Source organism: Littorina saxatilis, linkage group LG4 (genome assembly GCF_037325665.1).
Source record: "Littorina saxatilis isolate snail1 linkage group LG4, US_GU_Lsax_2.0, whole genome shotgun sequence".
NCBI classification, from domain to species: Eukaryota; Metazoa; Mollusca; class Gastropoda; order Littorinimorpha; family Littorinidae; genus Littorina; species Littorina saxatilis.
This window is the reverse complement of record NC_090248.1, coordinates 26,555,005-26,578,210: the sequence shown is the minus strand read 5'-3', so window position 1 is coordinate 26,578,210 and position 23,206 is coordinate 26,555,005. Positions and strand designations below refer to the sequence as shown.

General features: G+C 41.0%; 1 protein-coding gene across 4 annotated transcripts in view; it reads left to right on the top strand.

The window, feature by feature from the left end:
- LOC138964342 (protein O-linked-mannose beta-1,2-N-acetylglucosaminyltransferase 1-like) overlaps nucleotides 1-23,206 on the top strand; it is a 70,576-nt gene that overhangs the window by 5,832 nt on the left and 41,538 nt on the right. For 2 of the 4 annotated variants that reach the window (XM_070336265.1, XM_070336263.1), the window contains exons 2-12: nucleotides 3,699-3,916; nucleotides 4,305-4,382; nucleotides 8,412-8,459; nucleotides 9,220-9,322; nucleotides 10,220-10,284; nucleotides 12,735-12,785; nucleotides 13,850-13,912; nucleotides 16,836-16,920; nucleotides 18,314-18,440; nucleotides 20,760-20,829; nucleotides 22,724-22,907. In XM_070336265.1, the coding sequence (XP_070192366.1) occupies nucleotides 3,814-3,916; nucleotides 4,305-4,382; nucleotides 8,412-8,459; nucleotides 9,220-9,322; nucleotides 10,220-10,284; nucleotides 12,735-12,785; nucleotides 13,850-13,912; nucleotides 16,836-16,920; nucleotides 18,314-18,440; nucleotides 20,760-20,829; nucleotides 22,724-22,907 (977 nt within the window). In that variant the 5' untranslated portion in view covers nucleotides 3,699-3,813. The remainder of the gene's footprint in view (nucleotides 1-3,698; nucleotides 3,917-4,304; nucleotides 4,383-8,411; nucleotides 8,460-9,219; nucleotides 9,323-10,219; nucleotides 10,285-12,734; nucleotides 12,786-13,849; nucleotides 13,913-16,835; nucleotides 16,921-18,313; nucleotides 18,441-20,759; nucleotides 20,830-22,723; nucleotides 22,908-23,206) is intronic. The other 2 variants (XM_070336267.1, XM_070336266.1) reach the window with 1 other exon arrangement.

The following is a 23,206-nucleotide window of genomic DNA, read 5'->3' as shown; positions in this document are numbered from 1 at the left end:
CCAATGGATTGTGGGAGTGGTGAGTTCGGGCTTCCGTCTACTCTGGCGGGAGGAAAAGGCGCCTCTTACCCGAGTGCCTCCGCGGTTCAAGCCCCCCTTCTCGCAGGAAGCACGTTCCGTCTTGCAGTCGGAAATTGCCTCCCTGGAGCAGAAGGGCGCGGTGGAGAGAGTTCGGGTCCACAGCTCCCTGGGATTTTACGGGCGTCTGGTCGCTGTTCCCAAAGCATCAGGAGGATGGCGTCCCGTGTTGGATTTATCTCTCCTCAATACTTTCTTGATGGAGATAAAATTCAAGATGGAGACGCCAGCCTCTGTCCGAGACTCTCTCCGCCCAGGAGACTGGGTGACCTCGATCGATCTCACGGTCGCATACTTTCACATTCTTATGCATCCGACCGACCGGAAATGGCTTCGTTTCCGGTGGGGAGATCAGATCTACCAGTTTCGCGCACTCCCTTTCGGGCTGTCTCTCGCACCGTGGATTTTCACCATGGTGGTGAGACAGGTCTGTGCACTGGTGAGGTCCCAGGGTATCCGTCTGCGGGCTTATCTGGACGACTGGCTCATCATGAACCAGTCCCAGAGCGGCTGTTCGCAGGATACCCTGACGGTTCTTCGAGAATCCAACTGGTTGGGGTTCTCGATCAACCGGGTAAAGTCGGAGCTGACCCCGTCACAGACATTCACTTATCTGGGGATGTCTTTCGACACGGTCGCTTGGACTGTCCAGCCTTCTCAGAGAAGGGTGGACAAGCTCCAAGCTCAGATTCGCTCCACTTTACCTCTCCTGATGGCTTCCATCCGCTCGCTCGCCTCCATCTTGGGGCAGATGGAGTCTATGGCTCTTCTGGTTTCACTGGGCCGGGTCCACAAATGTCCGCTTCAGTTCGCGCTGAAGCCGTTTGTGGACTCTCCTCTGGTGGACTGGGACGCCCTCATCCCTTTGCAGGGATGGTTCCAGTCTGCGACCCTTCCGTGGTTGCACACGGAGTGGGTCTGCAGAGGTGTTCCGATCGTCGTGCCCCTCCCCGACCTGGACCTCTTTACAGATGCGTCCAGGGAGGGTTGGGGGGCACATACAGATCTTCAGACTCCTCCCTTTCCGTTACTCAGCCGAGTAATCCGGAAAGCGGAGATGGAGGAGCCGGCCCTTCTTCTTCTGGTCGCTCCTCTGTGGCCGTCGCAGGTCTGGTTTCCAGATCTTCTTCGGCTTGCCCAAGGGCCCCCCATTCCTCTCGCACTCGTGCGAGGGGAACTAGTGCAGCCCCGAACAGGCATTCCACACGAGGAGCCCAGTCTTCTGAAGCTTCACGTGTGGAAGTTGTTCGGGACTCGCTGAAGCGCTCTGGGGCGTCGTCTTTGACTCTGGACTTGGTGGCTCGCTCGCATAGAGCGTCCACCTCTTCAGTTTATGCTTCCCACTGGAAGGCATGGACTGCCTGGTGTTCAGCTAGAGGGGTGAGTTCGGTGGCTCCGCGCTCTATTCAGGTCGCTAACCACCTCTCTTTCATGTCTTCACAGGGCGTCTCCTCGTTGAGGGTCCGGCGCTCCGCTATCTCGGCGACTCTTCAGCAGATTGGTCGTTCTGTTCGAGTCGGGGGCGTTATAGCTGCAGTCATTAAAGGGGCTGCTCTTAAGGAAGCTAAAGCTCGTTTGCCCGCTCCCAAGTGGGACTTGTTTTTAATCCTGGAATTCCTTCGTTCTGCGGATTTTGAGCCTTTAAGCGAGGCCAGTCTGTTCAATGTCACTCGCAAAGCGCTGTTTCTCCTTTTGTTGGCTACGGCCCGACGGGGTAGCGAGGTCCACGCCCTGTCGGGTCAGCCTGGAGATATCTCCTTTGAGCCGGACGGTTCCGCATCTTTGCGTTTCCGGCCTGATTTCCTGGCCAAGAATCAGTCTCCGGGGCAGGCCTCTCCGCTGGTTAGAGTTAAGGCTCTGACCAGCGCGTTGGCCCCGGGTGACCCCGATTCGGTCAATTGCCCTGTGAGGGCACTTCGTCTGTACTTAGCCCGGACTCAGCCGATTCGGTCTAGTTCTCAGAAGTTCTTGTTTATCTCTCTCCTTACTAGGCGCGAGAAAGATTTGTCGAAGGTAACGTTGGCCCGGTGGGTGTCCTCGCTCATCAAGCAGGCTTATGAGTGGAGGCGCACAAAGAGGGGGGGGGGTTTATGCCCTCCTTGCCACTTGACTCGGCCCGAGCCCATGAGACGAGGGCGTGGGCATCCTCTCTGGCAGTTCTGCGCTCCAGACGTCTAGAGGAGGTGCTGACAACTGCGTATTGGCGTTCCGAAGATGTTTTCATAAACTTTTATCTTCGGGACGTCACAGCTCTTCGACAGGATGGCTCCAGAGGCCTTCCAGCGCTCATAGCAGCAGGCCAGTTCCTGTCCAGAACTTGATGGTGAGTTTTGATTCATTTCTAGCCCACCGCCTTGTTGATGTTATCTGCTAATGTGATTCGGAGTAAGAATATGATATTAAATGGAAAATTTCCTAAATAAATTATCATTTAATTAATATACTTACCCGAATCACATACTGTATTCCCTCCCACCTGCCCCGCTTATGGTTTTAAGATTTTTTAAAGCCGTATGATAATAGGCACGTGTTCCTAGAGGAAGTGACGTGGCATACACCCGTATGGGAGGTAACTCCCGGTGTACTGGCCCATTACCAAAGCTACTTTCACTTTCGTTTTGGTGATGGGGTTGCTTCCCTTTAAATTCTTTAGCCGGGTAAGCGTTTTTCAGTGATAAGCATCTCAGGTGACTCAATGCTAATGTGATTCGGGTAAGTATATTAATTAAATGATAATTTATTTAGGAAATTTTCCATTTTACCTGGTTATTATTCAAGCAACAGCTTCAAAGTATTGAAGCAATGATGAACATTTCGTCGGCACGTATGTAGTTAAAGTGTGTATCCAAAGAAAACGGGTGGTGGGGGGTTTTGGGGGGGGTAAAAACAGGTGACTGGTTTGTGTCCTGTGTGGTATGTAGACCAGGTCAGGGGTCAAGGTTAGGTCAGATCGCGTGAAGGATTGTGGTATAGATACAGTTATCACCGAGCTGCAGTTCGCCATTCAGAGAAGACGATTTCACATTGTTCGGTTTTGTAGCTCCAGAAAATTAGATAAAGAAGATACCAAAGGAGATTTCCTACAGGTTAATCTGCACAGCGTGTTTCCAGTGTCTGCGCGAGGAAGCGCTGTCGAAAGCGCAGTGTCGATCTGGCCATCTGGCAGTCGTGTCCCCGTAAGTAGGCTACACTGAGACAGACAGATCTAGATCTAGTGTCTCGCACTCTTGCACCGTGTCACCTATGCTTACTGTGTGTGTGTATGTGTGACGGAGTGATTGAGTTTGCGTTACTGTTTGTTGATTTCTTACGTGAGCCTTTAAGGCTTCGCCTCTTGTATCTTATGGACTGTATGATTCTAATACATAACAGATGCATGCCAAAAATGTACAGCACGACTGTTTTTTCTCTTTGCGTATAGTGCCCGGGATTCTTTGGACTCTTGATAATTAGAAATAAATATTTGTTAGAAAAGACTGTTTGTTTAATTATAATAATATTTTAGTTGTCAATGCATCTCATGTTTCAGTCTGCAGAATGGTCTTAAAGTGTCAGTTGTCAAACAGCATTAATCTTCACCTTTATAACTGATGTGATATCAGATCTTATTTACCGTGCAGGTTTCAGTCTGCACAAGAGGCTTCAACATAGCAACAGCAGTGCGTGCATGATCTCCAACTGCCATGATTTGCCTAGCTGTGACCATGCCTCTGGCATGAATGCATCTTATTGTGGATGAACCGCATGCAAGCTGACCACTTTGGACAACATTACAAGTCTTCAGAAGAGTCCAAGATGTTCCGTGCCTTGAGGAGATTGCTGGTCAAAAAATTTGGAGGTATATATAAGTTAATTTGCTGATAAGGGTAACGGTTTTTTTTACAGAGCATGTATTACTTTTTCTGTATTTTTGTTTTCAAACTAGTAAACCAACCAAGCAACCAACTGGCGAATCAAGTGTTAACCATCCACACATCCAGTGGAGCATAGGTTTAAATCTATTTTGCATTCGTATTATAAGCAGCAGCTATATCATTCGTGAGAAAATATTGAGGCACTGCGGATGTGATATATTCTAATTAAGTCCAAAAAAGTTTGTGCTGGTGAGTTGTTTTTTTATTCCATTTTTGTTGTTTGTTTGTTTGTTTATTTTAAATTTAAGGACAAACAGTGAGTAAAAATGGGGTTGTTGCAAAGTTCAAATGTGTGTTTTTGTTTCTTTACAGGTGTAAAACGTTTTCTGTTCTTTGTGACATGTGTGGCCATCATCCTCTACTGTCTTCATTCCATCTTTGCAGGTGGCTGTAAGTATTTACTAGATTCAGATAATGTTTATTAATCAAAATAACAAATAAAAATACCGTAAAAAAAACAAGGGAAAGAAAAAAGCTGAAAGTAAATGTATATATTTATAAATATAATATATACAGATGTATTAAACACAGTAACATCCAATCTAACATGAAATCAGAGCAATGTAGGATTTAGTAGCACAAAGAGATTATGATTATGTCCTGTTTTGATTGTGACATTATTTTGCTTTTAATGTTAAAGGCACAGTGCAGCTCACAGCCTTCGTTTTGCGTTTTTGTTGCAGCTGAGTGCATTTACAATTCAAAAATCCTCCTATGGTAGTAAAACAAACCCAAAACTACCCAAGGACGACATCTGTGAAGCTCGACAGTTTCTTGTTCACGCGAGTGCATAACTTAACCTAGTTATTACGTGGTGTTTGGTCGGAGTTCGATTCAACTGAGTGATTCCGGCCTCCATTTTGTTTTTACACAAACTCATGATGACGTCTGACATAGTTTGCTAGTGACTGTGTTTTTGTGCATGATGTGGTGATCTACCTGATCTAAATTTAGACCAAGACAACTTTTCTTCACACGCCCATCCCGAAGCCGATCCAGTATTTTGTCACATGATTATATGGCCAAGAATCTGTCAAGGAGTCCAAAAAGTGTTACAATTTTTAGACTTTTTTAAACCTCCTTTAAATTTACATGAATAAACATCTCGGTATTCCTGTCCTTCAATTGCAGCATTTTATTTTCCAGTCAAGTGTTCGGTTTATCAAATATTTGCAGATAAAGCACAAATGACTGTATGTTACATTTACACCATAACATAATTTCAAGGTGCTGTCATTTTCTTAGGTTCAGCTTTAGGCAACTGTTTCACTATCCAATGGCTTGGTGGCTGAATGTAGAGTTGATCTGTACTAAAGCAACACTTGAAAAAGTTTCTCCTGTCTCAATATAAGCAAAATCATTTATCCGTTAGTTACTTTACACCAAAGCCCAGAATCAAAGTTACAATTCAACATTTACCTATTTACACTGTTTTTAAAACAATGAAATTCTCTATGGAAGTGCAGAAAAGGTTCCTGTAAATTTTCATGTCATTTGTTTTGCAAACCTTAACCTCAATCATCAGGTTAGTACTTAATTTGAAAAAAGCACGGTCAGCGGTGTAGAAATTATTATCAAATCACCCTCTTTAAATATTTTTACACTATTTTGGTCTGCAGTTTTTTGAGTTACAAACAAGAAATCATAACAAATCCTTTTCACGATAGAATAGTCAGGTTGGTACTCCACTACAGTACCAAATGTTAATTTTACCCATGATCTGTACGTTACTTTACACCAAACAGCAAGTACAAGGTACTGAATTTACATTTAATGGGCTATGCTCACATCAGTTAAACAGTATTTCTAACTTGTTTGTTCTAAGCTACCTGTCTCAAGTCAAAATAAAGGGTTACATTAATGGTTGTGCCTTTTTGGTTGTGTGTACATCTTTACACAAAAGGATGGTGTAAAGTAACATACAGAAGGCTCCGAAGATCTGCAGGTCCATTTGAAGGGTAATTTCTCTTTTATTTAGCTCATAAACCCTCAACAGACTGTTATGTGCTGTTTTTAGCATTATTATGTGCTGCATGTGGTCTCAGTAAAAAAACCAAGGTGATGTATGTTACATTTACACCAAAATGTCCCAACAGTGGTCCTTCTGAGGTAAATGTTGTCATTCAGTGTGCTTGTTTTCATGTTGAAACAAAGGTTTGGTCTTGCTGGTTGTTCTTAAGCACTGATAAGTTATCTTCTGTCTCTAAAACAAATTCATTGTCATTTTCAAGTATTCTCAGTATGTACGTTACATTTACACCCTTGTCAGATGGCCTCACTTAAGTCTCTCTACAAGCCAGGTGCAAGCACTAGGAATCCTGTGACCATAGTTTAACTACCAGGTGTCTGAGGTATAAGAAAACACACACTTTTGTGTATTATGGCATTATTTAAAGACTGTGACTAAACTTGTTTGGGCAAGTAGATACAATTTCATTTACACCAAACACATATTCTTAACTTAGAAGTACAATTAAATTACATCAAACACAACTTTTTCGCTCAATTTAAAAAAAAAATACAATCATCCTACCTAATGACTTTCCTCTGCAATGATTTTTAAGTAAGTTTGACCAGAAACATTTTTTTAAGATAGTTTCCCTTTTTTCATGATTATTTACACCAAATGTAACGTACTGACCAGCTAAAAAAGAACGTTCAAAATCCAAAACCTATGTTCAGATCAAACTTTCATTAATCTAACATATGTTTCTCCATCCATTTCTGGACCTATTAAAAATTAGATTGAGATGATACCCTTATCAGTAACTTGGTTATTCAATGCCCAATGTACCATGCGTTTCGCGTAACGCCTTGTGTGCCCAAAAAGGTGCTTTTTTTCTTGAACAAAGTTAATTTTCTCAGCATCCAGACGACTGACAGACATAAATTTGGTATGGATAGAATCTGCATGAGGAATACTTCATAACTGTATTGTTTATATTGTAGTCATTTAAAAACAGAATAAAATACAAAGTAATAAAAGTATCCAGAACAGGATTTTTGCATTTGGACACCTTGACAGATTCCTGACCATATACAGTTTTTGTCAGTCAACATTGAAAAAAGCATTTGTTTTAAATGTATAGGTAAACTTAATTAACGGTGTGACGGACGCGCGTGAGGCATGTTTGAATCATGGATGTTCAAACGCTGTGTGGAGTACGCTCATTTTTCTGAAAATACACCAAGTTTGTTTAAGAATACTCGAAGTGCAAAACAGGGGTTCCCAGGTCTGGATTTCCCAGATCGAACGACCATTCTATTTTTGTAACATCTGCTTTTGGAAAAAGCCCAATGGGCTATAATGTATCACCATGCGTCGACTGCATGCAATGGTCATTAACGACTTATAATTAATGTACTTCTGCTGACACATACTTTTGTGATCTGATGCATATTTCAGGGGTGGGACTTTTCCGCGAATCCGCGGATTTCTGCGGATACAACTTACGAATTCCGCTGGAGTAATCTATTTTTCCGCGTCCCATTTCATCACAGTATCATAACTTGTTGAGTGAATGATTTGGAGAGAAGTGAAGATGGAACAGAACACTAGAGGCTTGAGAGTTAAATTGTGCTGACTGAAAACTCCTGATAACTAATAGTCATTTTGAGCTTCAATGCATTGGGGCGTCACTTGGATCATACTATTGCCAGTATTGGATTATGGATACATGGTTCATTACGTAAATATGCACCATTACAATGTTACCATTGTTGTGTGAAAGTGGGTTTTTTAAGTTTGGTTGGGGGGGGGGGGGGGGGGGAGTGAGGAGAATGTCTTATTTACCTGATCCAAACGAGTTGAATTTTAGTCTCAGAATGCACCAGATTGCACAGATTTTAATGTACTATTTAAAAAAAAATTGGGGGAGCATGCCCCCGAACCCCCCTAAAAAAGGGGGATTTCCTCCTTTTTCATCACAAGAGAGTCCCACCCCTGATATTTGATCTGACCCCTGCTAGGCCAGTTGATTGTTCGACAGTTTTGTACCGTCTTTAAGTTACCGTTTTGTCATAAAGGATGTCCCCTGACTGAACAGTCTTGTAGCTACATGTTCATGTAGTACATTTAGACTCACACATATTCAGTCCAGGTCCAACTGACTTTTTGTCCTTAGAGTTTGAGAACAACACTGCTGTTCTCTTGTTACTGGTTTTTGTTACTTTTAGCTTCTCATTTTAATTCTTTTCTTCTGTTTGCCAAAACAGACTGTATTTTTCTGGATTTGTTTTTCTACACAGTACAGGCACTCCTTTGAGCAATCAAACTTCATGAACAGCAACCTTCCATGACCAACTGACTATGAGTATGACCACATTCATACTTCCCCAACAGACCATCACAAAGCACAATTATTGTGTTTGATTTTCTTTGGTTTTGTTGCTCAAAACGATTGAACTGTACCTTTTCAGCTCGTCAGATCTGGGATGTCCAGGGTAACACCCTCAACATGTCAGTTGGTAAGACATTAATACTACTTGCTTGTTTTCTATATATTTGTTTTCTTTCAGGTGTTTTGAAATGATCAGTTCCCGCATCAATGTTTTTGTGCTTTTTTAACAGTCCAGTTGCTGGTCATAATGCTGCATATTCACACAAGTTGTTGTGTTGTTCTCAGGCCTCGATCTGTCTTAGGTCACTGACGCATATAATGTTTTTGATCTGATCCACTCCTGGTCAATCCAATAGGTCCCATCCAATAGTTTTGACATGTTGGACCAGGCCTTTTCACCATCAATTTTCCTACAAGTCAGGGCATTTCATGATTTGGACTTATACAAAGTTTCCATCTAGGTCAAGCTAACCTAGTAATTGTCCTCAAAGTCTTGGAAGAACACTTTTTATTTTGTGCAAGTAAGATCCTGATTAGTAAATAATCATAGAGAATTCATTTGTGGTAAATTATGATTCGTGTGTAATGTTCATAAATGTAAATATTGTTTACATATGAGTGTTGTGTGGTAGAAGAATACACTTCTAATGGCACATGTACAAAGAACACGTACAGCTATATTTTGGGATTACATTTTATATTTAAGGATACCTGAAGAGTTTAATCAGTGATTTCATTTAAATTCCTTGTAGTCACTGCATGTGTGGTACTTATTTACTACTGGGATTTTATGAACTACTGTCTGTTCAAAAATAATGAATACTAGTGATGTTAATAATAATGTTGATAATAACGATGATGGTAAAATGTCCTGTGTTGTGTTCAAGACAATGGCTGCGGAGTTGAGTGTCCACCGGACCACTTTTCATTCTACGTTCGAACTGGGGAGAAGAACACTGTCAAACCTACCATATGCTTCCAGGGGAAAATGTGAGTAATATTATCACGGACAAAGTTTTTTCCCTCATATTTCTGGTATTGTGCAAAAGCAGATTCAGGAGCAAGCCAGATGCAGATGATGTGTACATCTACAGGAAATAAACTATGAATTACAGGGTGGTGCCATAAGTATTGCATGGTTGGGATTCTTCCGGTATATAATATGCCGGAAATCCGGATTCGATTATGTCCTCTTTTTTTGGGGGGGGGGGGGGGGGGGGGGGGTCGATTCAGGATTCATGACATTTTTCAGTCCCACCCATGATGTAAATTTAGAATGGCACCTTTGGATTGCTCCAAAGAAAAATCAATAAAAAAAAGATATTTGCCTACGGCTGACCAACATTAATTACAATATATTTAGCGGTGTGTCCTTTGCTGCTCCTAATTGATCAATGATAATTGTCTGCAAGGAAGCAGTGGGGTGTACAAGGAGTAGATTTGCGAGCCTGAAGGCATATATATATACCAAGTGACGACCGACAGCGACCTCTAGATTTGCTTTGGGCTATTACTGGTGTTGGAAATGCTCTGTAAATGAATTTGAATATAAGCCCTTCCTTTTTTGAAGAATTAAGTTATTTGGGAATGGGACTATCACCAAGAAAGTGTCTTCATCATCTTCTATAGTCTTGGCTATGTTAATGCACAGGGTAGTGAACATAGACACTTTGAGTAAATAGTCGTTGTTTTCAAATTGTATAATTAGCACGGGAAAACAGTTGTTGTTTTTCTTATTGCCGACCGTGTTTCTATCCAATACATTCAACAGTCCCACTAAATTGTTATTTATTTATTTTGTACAGACTACTACTGATAAATAACATTGAATGGGAACTTGCTCCTGTTCGCTCTGTGAAGGGAAAATGTTTTCTATATTTGTTTCAGTGTGTTGAGCCCAGATGTCAATGCGAAAAGCTCTGGACGCGGCTTGAATATTGCCCTCATTGACGGTAAGTTGTGTAGTACATAAACATACTGTCATTTCGAAACTAAAGAAGACAGGGTTCAAATTCAAATGACCATGTATTGTTTCAGTGTAGAATCGGTCAAGGGACCAGTTGACCTGTTGACAGTTGCCAGTCAGGTTAAGTCAAATAATTTTTAAATGAGCAGCAGACCAGTGCTTTTCGAATGTGAACGGAATTGCGGTAAACTGAAATATTGATGTAGAGTTGTTAAAGGCACACACAGCTTCATGTAAACCATCAGTTTCTGGTCACAGACACTGTCAGGCTTTTACACACAGCACAAACACCCTTATGTTTAAACACTCACCGCTTGAGAAAATCCCAGGTGCGAGCATTTTTCAAAGAAATTTTTTTTGCGTGGCCAGCCGGATTGTCTAGTACCACAAACAGACGCCTTGTTTTGGCGCTGGAACTAACTTTTAAAATCTTAATAATAAATTGACAGCTTGTGACACAAACATTCTTAACCCCTACACTGCCCAGCACGTACTAGGTACGTGGTCATGTTTGGTTTGTCATACGCCCATACACATACTAGGTACGTGGCATTTACATCAGCACTTTTCAGGACATTTGTGAAAACTAAATGGGAGGTAACCACTGTCCAACTTCTTGTAGGGGTTTAAACACAGTTCTTTCCCATTGACCGTTCAGATAAGTTAGTACCATTGAAAACTTTTTTAGAAGTTTTTTCCGATCTATTAGATTCAAAATGGCGGCCGAAAGTCGGACATCAACTCGTAGACCTGTTTTCAAATGATACAGTGTTCTGGAAGCTCTACAAGAAGTGATTTATGGATTACCACACAGAAGAATACTGTTATGGGCTGTAATGTGAGTGCCTGATGTTTGACACCAGTTTCAGCTGTGTTTTCTGCAGTTTTACCTGCTGCAGTGTGTGTGTGAAAGTTTGGAAACTGTAATTTTTGACAAAAATGGTCATTATATCGATTTTTTTCTATAACAATCACAAAGTCCAATGATCATGTTATCACATAATAGCCAAAGGGTGTAAGCAAACCACATGCCAAAGATCTAAGAGATATCTCAATAAATGATTGAGCAGTGAACAGATTAGTGAACCTACCGAAGAAAGCGAAATTTGCCCTGGCGCACAGCAATACCAAAATGCTGTTATACTGTGGCAGTGAAGGGGTTAAATCATAAAAGATTTCTTTTATCATCAAGACTCGATCAGTACTCGATGTTTTGAAAGTTTTAAAAAAGGGAGCCCTGAAGTAGGTCACGCAAACGACGTGTTTCTGCAAGCAAACTTTCTGCATATCGCTTGCTTCTCAGTTTGAAGCCAACCGCCGCCGATAGGTTCGTGTGACTCGCAGTCGTTTGTTGCATTTTAGATTCAGAGGTTCACAATTACGTGCTATTGCAGTCAGCAGATATAGCGAGTCGCATTGAAATCACAAACTGACGACAAAATTGTGAAAAAAGGAAAGTGTATGACACGGGTTCACGATGGCTCAGGGGCAAAATAAACCACAAAATCTGGTGTGTGGTTTACGCAAGCTAAATAGCCATTCAAACGAACTGTGTCATTTAATGCTGTTAAATGCTATTGCAAGTGTGTTCCATAAGGTTAGAACTGCTTATTTCGTGAGAAGATTTAAATCGTTCTGTAAACCATTTGAGGCAGACTGGGCCTTGGACCAGGAAGGATGTACCATATTTTCGGGACTATAAGGCGCTTTGTTATAAAAGGCGCAGCCCAAACTTTCAAGGTAAAACGGAGACAAATCCACACTATAGGCGCTTCCGGTGTAAGGAAGAATACAGAGTAGAAATATTGTTGCTCCCGATGTGCCGTGAGATCAATTTAGGCAGGTGCATTGTAATAGCTGGTTGGCCTGGTGACCTCAGGTCAATGACCCATACTTGTCAGTTAAGAGCAGCTTGCTGCCCCAGTTTGCAGACACAGACCTTCTTACCTGGGGTCAATGACCGAGTTTTACCTATGAGACCAACTCCTTTGATGTTTGAGAGGAAACTCTGCCAGGGTGATAGTAGCAGAAACATGCTTACCACAAGAGAGGGAGTGTTATGTTTCTTTGTATAGCATGTGGGTACATGAGTACTCGTCTTTAGCCTTACATAAGTCGATACCGGTCAATAGGGCGCAAGTTGGAGAAAAAGTTGCGCCGACTCCCGAAAGTACGGTATTGTGCAATACAATGACAAGGATAATTTGTAAAAACTAAGACCAAGAGTACAAATTACTGCAATAGACCGCCGAGATGATTTGATTGAAAATGACCTATTGAACTTATGATGAATTTGGCTACATTTAATTTATTTTGTCAGTTTTGTTGTTGTTTCCCTGGTTGTTGCTGCTGCTACCGTTGTTTGTTTTTTTGTTTTGTTCCCCCCCCCCCCCCATCCCTAATTTTTTTTTAAATGTACCCACTTTTTGTGTGCAGGTAAACAGTTTCAAGTGAAGGAGGTGAAACAGTTTGACACTTATGTACACGGTCAGTATTCTACTTTGGCTGATATAGGGGTACACGACAAACGATTGATCGAGATGCTCTCAGTGTGATCTTTCATTCTTTGCATGGTCATCTTTGGTACCATGTACTAATTGTGGTGTGGCATCTAAAACTAACTCCTTCACCTCAGAAGTCATTTGACTTTAATTGTTGTCGCAGTCTTCAGCTAAAAAATGTGATGAACATCTTTGATGTGGAAGAACGGACATATACCTTGAAGGGCTATTTTAAGCATGTGTGTGAGATCAGACACTTCAGTTCACATAAAGGTGGTAAGCTAAAATACAGTCTCACACAGACATGCAAACACACGCACGTACGCACGCACGCACGCGCGCGCCCACACACACACACACACACACAAACACACACACACACACACACACACACACACACACACACACACACACACACACACACACACACACACACACACACACACAAAAACACCCAAACACAAACATGCATGCTCTGCATGGGAGGTTTCTAAGTAGTCTTTCGGATGAGACAAAAAACCGAGGTCCCTTCGTGTACACTACATTGGCGTATGCACGTTAAAGATCCCACGATTGACAAAAGGGTCTTTCCTGGCAAAATTGTATAGGCATAGATAAAAATGTCCACCAAAATACCCGTGTGACTTGGAATAATAGGCCGTGAAAAGTAGTATATGCGCCGAAATGGCTGCGATCTGCTGGCCGATGTGAATGCGTGATGTATTGTGTAAAAAAATTCCATCTCACACGGCATAAATAAATCCCTGCGCCTTGAATATGTGCGCGATATAAATTGCATAAAATAAAAAAAATAAAAAATAAATCCCTGCGCTTATAACTGTACCCACGGAATACGCGCGATATAAGCCTCATATTGATTGATTGATAGATAAGGCTATTAAAATAAGGTATGCCTTCATGTAAAACATTTCTTTAGCTGAAATACTTTAAGGGTGGTTTTGCATCTGTCATGTTCAGACAACCAACGGTTTTGTCTTAGCGTTCATGTTGAATGACAGGATAAGTTAGTCAAGTTAATTATTGGTACAGGTACACAGGCACCGAAAAGGACAGACAAAATCATAATCACAGCCTTTGACACCAAAAAAGGAGGTCAGTGGGATGTACTGAAATGGTATAGAGACGGTGTGTCTGCAAAGAGTAAAATCTAAATTAAGAAGAGCAAACAATGATCATTCAAAATTTATTTTCTAGTTTTAAAGATGCCTGTGTGCATATGCAGACGTGGAAGCTGGTCTGAATTATTAAATGAGCCTAGAGAACCTTGTTGTTCAAAGAGCTAATATTATTATCCATGCAGATTTGTCAGCTTTTTAGGAAATCGTTTCTGAGCAGCTGCATGATTTAAAGTCAGCAGTCTTGTGTTAGATGAAATGCATTCTGACAGTTCTGTTCATTTTATTGTAACACTTGGACTCCATAGCCTTTTTGAAGAATTCTTGAACACCTGCTGACATATTCTAGAACATATAAGCAGCTCACATGTACACATACTGTGGCTGATGGGATCTATGTCGACCAAAAGAGTGGGATTCCCTGAAGGTGGAGTTCCTGTTGGTGGATTCCCTGTATACAGGGAATACCACAGAGTGTAGTTCCTGTAGCGTTTCGCTGATGTCGCTGAATGTCACGTGATGCTTAGCAACATCGGTAGAATTTGAAGTTTTTCTATCTTTTTTTATATTTCTTAGAAATTTGAGTATGGTTTGCAAGTGTAATCGAAAAACTTCATCCTGTGGGATTCCCTGTATACAGGAACTCCACCTTCAGGGAATCCCACTCTTTTGGTTGACATAGACCCCATCAGCCATACTGTGCATCAGGAATGTACGGTGGGAGACAGCAGATTCCAAGAACCGCCTAATAAACTTTTAAATTGACAAAAATATTATGGCCATTTTGACACATTTTTGAAAGAAAACAAATCCCAGCAAATCATAACTGTACATGCATACAGTTAATATGGGCCTGTCTCTGCGTAGACACACCGGGAGACTACCCTGTCTCACTTGTTGGTTGAAACAGTTCCTTGATCGATTTGGATCGCACAACAAGAACTGTCACATTTTATTCTGTTTTGTTGACATCCTCATTTGCTATTGACTCAGTTGAGTTAAGATTGTGTTTACGACCTTCTTCCTGTTCAGTGGTTTTCTTCTTTTATTTGTTTTTGTGTATTTTTAACTCTGATTACAGACAAATTCAGTAACACATCTTAAGTGTCAAGTGTTTTTGCCTGTTTTTTGTTTGTTTTTCTGTTCATTCATTTGGTGGTTTCTTTCTTTCTTTTGTGTAATATATTGTATACTAATTTCAGGATAAAAAAAAGTGTAGCTCGGGTACACAGAGCTGCCAACACGCTTTCAGCGTATCGTGCTACTAGATTGGAACAGAAATTGCTACGGCGCTGTTTCGCCAAGCTTAAAATTGCTATGTTCAAACAAAGAATCACAAGCATGCAACTGTTCTCTCTTTGTTGTGAGTCCTGGTACTCATTTCTGCTTCTCACTCTGTGTAGCAGTCAGAATATCGGTAATAAAACATTGTCCACACTGGAAAGTGGCACTGCAGACTGTGAGTCTCTCTAATGGGCAATATTATATATTCCTGCTTTCTACATAAACTGTTAAAAAATGTGTATTCTTGCGGGAGATAGCATATTAAGTGTGGACGTGCAAAGATATTTTAGACATTGCTACACTCAAACACTAACTGCAACACTGGAAATTCAAAAAAATGTTTTTTACACTTGAGGCTTCTGGGTAAAGCAAGAACAAAAGCTGTTCATGCGAGTCATTCTTTGCCCTCAGTAGAGGTCTAAAATAATTGTAAGACTTCAGGATATCTATAAATTACTGTAATCAAGTAGACTGTAGACTGCTTTAAACGAGTACAACCTGGGAGTACATTTGTCATGGGAATGATCAAATTCTTATAAGAATTGAAACGGAAGTGTGTGTAGAAACAAAGCAAAGGGTATTAAAGGTTGCTTCATTTGATGTCTGAATTTGAATAATGTATTACTTAATTTGTTGCTTACATCTATTAGGCAAAAAATAAAATAGGTCTGTTTACGGTAACATAGGCCAAAAAAATAGGGTCGGTAGGTCGGGATTTTTTAAAAAAAATTTCCCCCCAAAAACCCCATATTTTTACGTTATTTTGCAAAAAAAACAAAAGATTTTTTTTTCCCCCAAATGCCAAAAAAAAGTCTAGGGTCGCGCGAAAAAAAATAGGGTCGGTCGGGTTACCGTAAACAGACTATTTTTTTGTTGTTGGCCTTATCAACATCACTGACTGTTCAGATAAAAGCCTGATTTGTAAACGCTCTAGTTTTTTGGAAGGATTTTGTAAATGTAGCAATTTCACTTTCAGTCCATATTAATATCAAAACTTTCATTAATTGTTCTGTTTTATCTCCCACAATTCCGAGATGTGAGAGCGATTTTGTAGCATTGGTTGAATTTGCCTATCAAAGTAAGGCAGTCGCTCTGGGCAATTATACTCACAAGAGTAGGATACCTGTAAGAAAATCATAGGGGGCAGTGTACACCTTGAGAAAGATGACTGATTATATATGCTTGATTCAGTCAGGTCTCATTGTGTAAGGATTTGCTGGTTTTGCCATTCAGTGGGGGGAAGCGAAAGTAAACAGTTATGCTGATTCACGACTGTGTTAAGAACTGAAACAAGATATTTTGTTTGACCAGGAAAAAAGAGTGTAAGATAGTCCTGCTGGTCAGAAAGGTCCATGTGAAAAGTCAATGCATGTACGTGTATTATTATATATATGCAGCTTTCACATCTGGTCATCTACTACAGTTGAACCTGCCCTGATGATCACCTCTTAATAACGACCCCTTGCCCACAACAACCACCCCAAGGATCCCTACAAATTGTTATCTTCTATAAGTGTTCATCTTTGTATTGGTCGGTCCATTGGGTGGTCATTTTAGACAGGTAAACCAAACTCAAACCCTGCATATAATTGTACTCCTGTGCTTTTCAATTTCAGATAATGACCTCATTCGCTACCTGAAGAAAGGTATACCTGATGACTGGATTGTTATCATTGCCACGTTTGACGAAGCAGCATCAGGGTAAGAGAGATCGAGCAGTATTTTTAGCACAGTGGTACTTGCGATGTGAGGTCCCTGTGATGAGCGGTCACCTCCCATGAAAGGACACATATTGTTGCCCCTTTGTTTATTATCTTGATCAAAATGTACCTGTCATAACAGGCCACCTGTCGTGTTTGGACACTTTTGGCTAGTCCCAAGCGTGTCCTTTCATCGCAGGTACCAGTGCTACCACTCTATGTCATTGTGTGAGTTTCTAAAAAAGCAGGATTAAAATTGTGTTAAATATCTTTGGCAAATGAATAGGTTGATTACAAACTTCAACCGGGGTACAGATGAGCATACAGTACGTGGAACCCCATTTTATAACCTCCACAAATCTGAGAAAATCATGTTGTAAAAAGGAGGTACCGTATTTGACGGACTACATTGTGGCTTATAAAAAGTTGAGGCTAAAACGTTACCTAAACTTGAATAGCATTCACCTAATGGAAGTCGCCACGGATTTTCATTTTGCTCGATTAGCGATTTCCGGTACTTTATTAGCTCTCTACTCAAGACTCATGCTTTTCTCTTTCTTTCGCGAATCTTCGTTTGTCAACAAGTCGTCGTGACAAGATAGCGTACAGAGAAACACCGGATGTATCAGGATCTTGCGCGCGCGAGATTTCGTTTTTTTGTGTCTCGCAATAGTTGGAGGAGCGAGAGCCGCCATGTTGTGTTTTCGTCTGCTCGAAATGTGCGCAAAAGTCGTAAATCATCCCAAAAAAGCTTATTCCGGGCGGGACTACATGTATGTGTTGGTTACAAATTGTGTGTGTGATATTTTTCTTCAAACTTTTTCGTTTCACTTGTTTATTCTTGGAGCCGATTTCGCCAAATACCGTACTTTCGTTTGCCTGGTTGTTTTGATTGATTGACACGATCTGATTATATTTTTTTTGACGGCGGCTAATATAGTGACGCGGCCTATACGTGGTTCGTCCTAATTTTTTTGTTAAAACTCGGGGGTGCGGCTTATAAAACGGTGCGTCTTGTAATCCGTCAAATACGGTAAATAAAAATTACAGAGGTTATAAATTTAAAAAATCGGAGAAAGCTTTGAATATTAATTAATAACTGATTTAGTGATTAAATTATGCTAATGTATCTAAGGCAGCCTGTACTAGTTGTAATTCTGACCAATCCCATTGTTTATAGAGATGCCATATTGAATGATATGCTAAAGAAAGGGATTTGTGTCACGCACCAGGTAAGAAAAGTGTGGTTGAAACAGACATTTAAAATCTTTAGTTTTGGAATGTAATTGGTTATAGAGATCTATTTGAAAAGAAGACAAAAGACTTGCCTTAACCACATTTGGATACGTTTGTGATTTATATTTTAAATATACTGTATTTTGATTTCACTGCAGATTGCGTACAGATGCCAGGAAGTGGCTGAAACTCTATGGCAGCAGTCTCATTGACGGAATGGCGTTTCGAGACAGCTTTGTCATGGTTGGTCAGAGAGGACTTCTAGAGGGACATGCCATTGAATATGTAAGACATCAATTATTAATGTCATAGAATAACAGGGATGGGATTTGTACATGGATCTGCATCAATACGCTTTTTCTGTCCTTCTAAAACACATGAAATCGCCATTTTGTTACAGCAGTCCCTGCAATGTACGGCCCCCGGCGTGAGCGGACACCTTACATGTACGGACACATTTGCTTGGCACGGAGTGTTTTCCTTCTATATTTGCCCCCCTTTAAACGGACACCTGCAAAACGTGGACGCGGACACTAATTTTCGGTCCCAACAGCAGGTCATACCTCCAATGTACGGACAGACCATCGTCAAATTTTCACCACAACAAAATCGATAACAGAGCAGTCCGGCTCTTGGTACAAAGATCACAGCCGCAATGGCGTGATGACAGTCACTGATAACTTGAGTGCACGACTGTACCCATTAGGAGGGGGGTTAGTTTTGGTCAGGAGTGGAGTACATGCGAAGGTGCCAATTACATGAAACTGCACTGTGCTCTTTATTCTTGTCTGTTGGACGTAAACAACAGAAACCACAGTCGATGAAGGTCCTGAGCGAAAGAGTGAAAAACCAGCCACAGTTCTCAGCATCGTGTGTCTGTGTGTAACCTCTTTCATTGACAAGATACTCTTGTTTCCCCTCAGCCTTGACCAGTGAGTCGGTTGCCTAATCTGTGAACCCTTCAGTTGTCTTGCTTTGTCAAAAGTTACGACACAGTCAACTGGTTTTGGTCTGAGTGAACAGTGCAGCTGGCCTCTCTGGCCACAGCCCCAAACAATACATGGCTGGAGGGAGTGAGAGAGAGGGAGGGGGGGGGGGGGTGTGGAGGGGTAGCTGGCTAAACTCTGTGGGGTGTCCGGTGTCACTGCATGTCAGCAGAAAGAGCATTGGAGAGAAATAGAGCTAGAGAGGTGTACTCTTCCACACAATTTCCAAGCATCAGTTGTCGCATTAGTGAGGGAGAGTGGGAGCTGTGTTTTGCACAGTGTATTTCCGACTGAAGAGTGAAAAGTCACTGCCATGCCACATGATCGGCATGCAGTCAATAAAGCCAGACAAGAAGAAAATAAATTACATGATTATGACATGCAGCTCTATCTGCTGCTATTTATGCAAACTGGTTTTCAAGCTTATTCTTGCAACACATCTGCACACGCTCCTCTGAGCTGTGTTTGTGTGGCTGCTTTCGTATGTCAGTGCATGGTGAGTGTGTTCACTGCCTTGATAAGATTTATTTTATCTCTTCTTTTCAACACTTTTCATACAAATCATTTTTACAGAACGTTTAAAGAAGTATTAGGAGTTTATTGTTATTGTTTAGTAGCCACAAGAAGTGATTAGCATAGACTCAATCCTGTTGTTTGTGTGTCTCTGTGTGAGTGTATGGGGGAGGGTGTGGTGTGGTCACCCCTCCCGTGACCGGACACCTGCAATGTACGGACAGTTTTGCTATGGCCCAAGGGTGTCCGTTCATGAGAGGGACTGCTGTATGCCTAAGCTAGAGAAATTTTTCAGTTTCAGCCCTGCTAAACTTTTCCATTTCCACCTCAGTCCTACCGGTGGAATATAAGGACACTTCAGACAACCCACTTTGAAATGGATTGATTTTGACTAATTAAGGGTGGGAGGTTTGTGCTACTAATGGCTGCAGTTTGGACTCTGAACCTATTAAAGAAATGAACGTTTCAAAACTTGACTAAAGCGTAATAATAATAATAATAATAAGAACATTTATATAGCGCTAAATCAAAAACTTTCGTTAAAAAGGCTTGCTCTAAGCGCTTGACATCTAAACTGAAAACGTCATTCACACTCTTTACAATGATGTACAAGAACTTCATGTCACACTCTTTCATTCAGTATAGCACCATTCACACAGTTGTTATTCTGTACAAGACAATAAGTTAGTCTAACATTTAGAATGTTCATAAGATGAAAACAAGAGAAAACCAGACTGATTAAAACAACTGCTTAGTGCTAACAAAGCATGAATCTTAATGATAACGTAATACATGTTTAACTGTTAAGACCATAAAAAACCTATATGCTAAAATAACTTCGAACTTTTAAGAACTTCTTATAAGATACACAGCACATCTAGATAAACACCAGAATGATAAAACAAAAGGCGTAAATGTTATAAAAAAAAAAGGTTAGCGCCGTAGTTTATGGCAGCTCACTTTCCCCAGAGAGAAAGCAACCCAAATTTCCATGAGGTAACCTCACAGGGCTATATCTTATCTTATTTGATCTGATCTGATCTGATTTGATCTGATCTGATTTTCTGTGGTGTGATGACTGACATGAAAGATGTTGTGCTCACAGATAAACAAGAGAGACAAGTCTGAAGACTATGCTGCTGTTCTGGAGAAGGCTGGATGCTTTGCAATGCCATGTAAGTCTTTAACCCCTTGAATGTCATAAAAGGTATCAGGTGCCTACTTTAATGCTATGGGAACAAAAATCAATACTTTAACAATGGAAACAACTGCTGTATATCACTCTTTGAATTGCAGCCAGATGATTGCCTCCCCATGAGACCATTTTCTCATTTTTGGGCTAGTTGTTTTTGCTTTTTTGGTAAAAATGTCTTTTTGATTGTATTTTTTTACTTAAATCTTCCAGCAGTCAAGAGTTTAAAAAAAAACCCACGACAGATTGACAGTGGCTTCAATCTTTTTGTTGAACTGGCATTTTTAACTGTGAACCTGCAACACTTTCCTCACTGAATTTTCAGCTTGGATTGCAAAACTTTAATAGACGTTTTCAGAAAATAACTACCGTATTTGACGGACTACAAGCCGCGACTTTTGTTAAAAAAAATCGCATTGCGGCTTATAAAAAGATGCAGCTAAAACGTTACCTAAACTTGAATAGCATTCACCTAATGAAAGTCGCCGCGGATTTTCATTTCGCTCGATTAGCGATTACCGGTACTTTATTAGCTCTCTACTCAAGACTCGGCGCTTTTCTCTTTCTTTCGCGAATCTTCGTTTGTCAAGAAGTTGTCGTGACAAGATAGCGTACAGAGAAACACAGGATGTATCAGGATCTCGCGCGCGCGAGATTTTGTTTTTTTGTGTCTCGCGATAGTTGGAGGAGCGAGAGCCGCCATGTTGTGTTTCGTCTGCTCGAAATGTGCGCAAAAGTCGTAAATCATCCCAAAAAAGCTTATTCCGGGCGGGACTACATGTGTGTGTTGGTTACAAATTGTGTGTGATATTTTTCTTCAAACTTTTTCACTTTTCTTCTTTGTTTCACTTGTTTATGCTCGGAGCCGATTTCGCCAAATACCGTACTTTCGTTTGCCTGGTTGTTTTGATTGATTGACACGATCTGGTAAATTTTCAGCAATATTGTAGCTAGAGAAAGAACCCCTTTACCTAGGCCAAGTTTTTCAAAACGACACAGAGCATGTTCCACGCTTCTAATCGGCTTTATCCTGCGATAGGGACGAACCAACTAACTTTGATGTGTATGTTATGCAGCGTGAGCTAAATATGATACTATTTTAAGTGCTAACACAGGCAGACCTGTTTACCCTTACGATTTTGGCGTAATTTATTACGATTTTCTGCAAACAATATGCCATTCCGCTATCCGTGTCAAGACAACGATTTTCATAAATAAAAAAAATTAACAAAAAAATTTTAAAAATTTTAATTTTTTATTAATTCACATGTTTGGCATTGTTTTTTCAATGGCAAAATGGGGTGAAAAAGCACAGGACTGACCAGAGATCATGTCTGTCTGATGAGACGCTGGAGAGCCTTCTAGTGGTGAAGTCTCGCCCTCACTCATTCGGCAAGCGCAAGTACAGTAGAGAAGCGCTTGACACACTGAAAAAGGCCTACTACGAGCAAAAGAAAAAGAATCAGTGATGCATGTGCTTTTGATGTGATCTTCTTTGAAGTTATGATATGATGGATATATGTGCATGATTGCGTTTCGCAGACACAGTTGTCATGTGCGTTGTAATTGGCGACGAATGCTGGATGATTACTATTTTTGTGCCAGGATTACTATTTTTGGGGCTGAGCATTACTCCAAAACACTTATGGGGGTAAACAGGTCTGCACAGGTGTCAGTCTCTCAATGGTTTTAATTAACTGCTAGAATGATCAGAGGTCACGCTCATTGCACACTTTTTTTGTATAATTGCATTTTGCAGGTACTGTATGCATTTTAGCCACATTGCACTGAAGAAAATACTGATCTTGTTTTGGGTCATCCCACGCGAAGAATTTAAAGTCAGCGTGTCCCTTAATAACAGTGATTATCACTTTCAGTGGGCCCCCTTGGGAGTCTGCAGGTGGCCCTGCCAGAAATGCTGCAGGGAAAGGCCATTGCCCTGGGAGAAGCCTTACCCCACTGTGGTCGGTCCAGCCAGTGTCCAAAAGGCACTGTGTCTGTTGGGACATTCACCGGCTTTGAGAATGCCAAGCCACCGTACATCTGCGTCAACGGCCGCATGTCAGTCATCTCTCTTATGTCTCTCTCTCTCCTTGTCACCTTTTCTTTGTTTATTTCTCATTGTTTCTGCGTATGTGTGTAGACATATACAGTCGAACCCACTTAAAACGAACACGCTAGTTACGAATTTTGACTTATAACGTATTAGTTTTAAGTTCCCAACTGAATACCTCTTTCTTCATGCTTAAAAAAAATGCTTAAAGGCCTACTAAAGTGCAAAATTTTTATTCGCCGAAAACATGTGTAATAGCAATCTGGTAAATGTTCCGAAGACCATTTTGTAAAATTTTGCGTGGCTG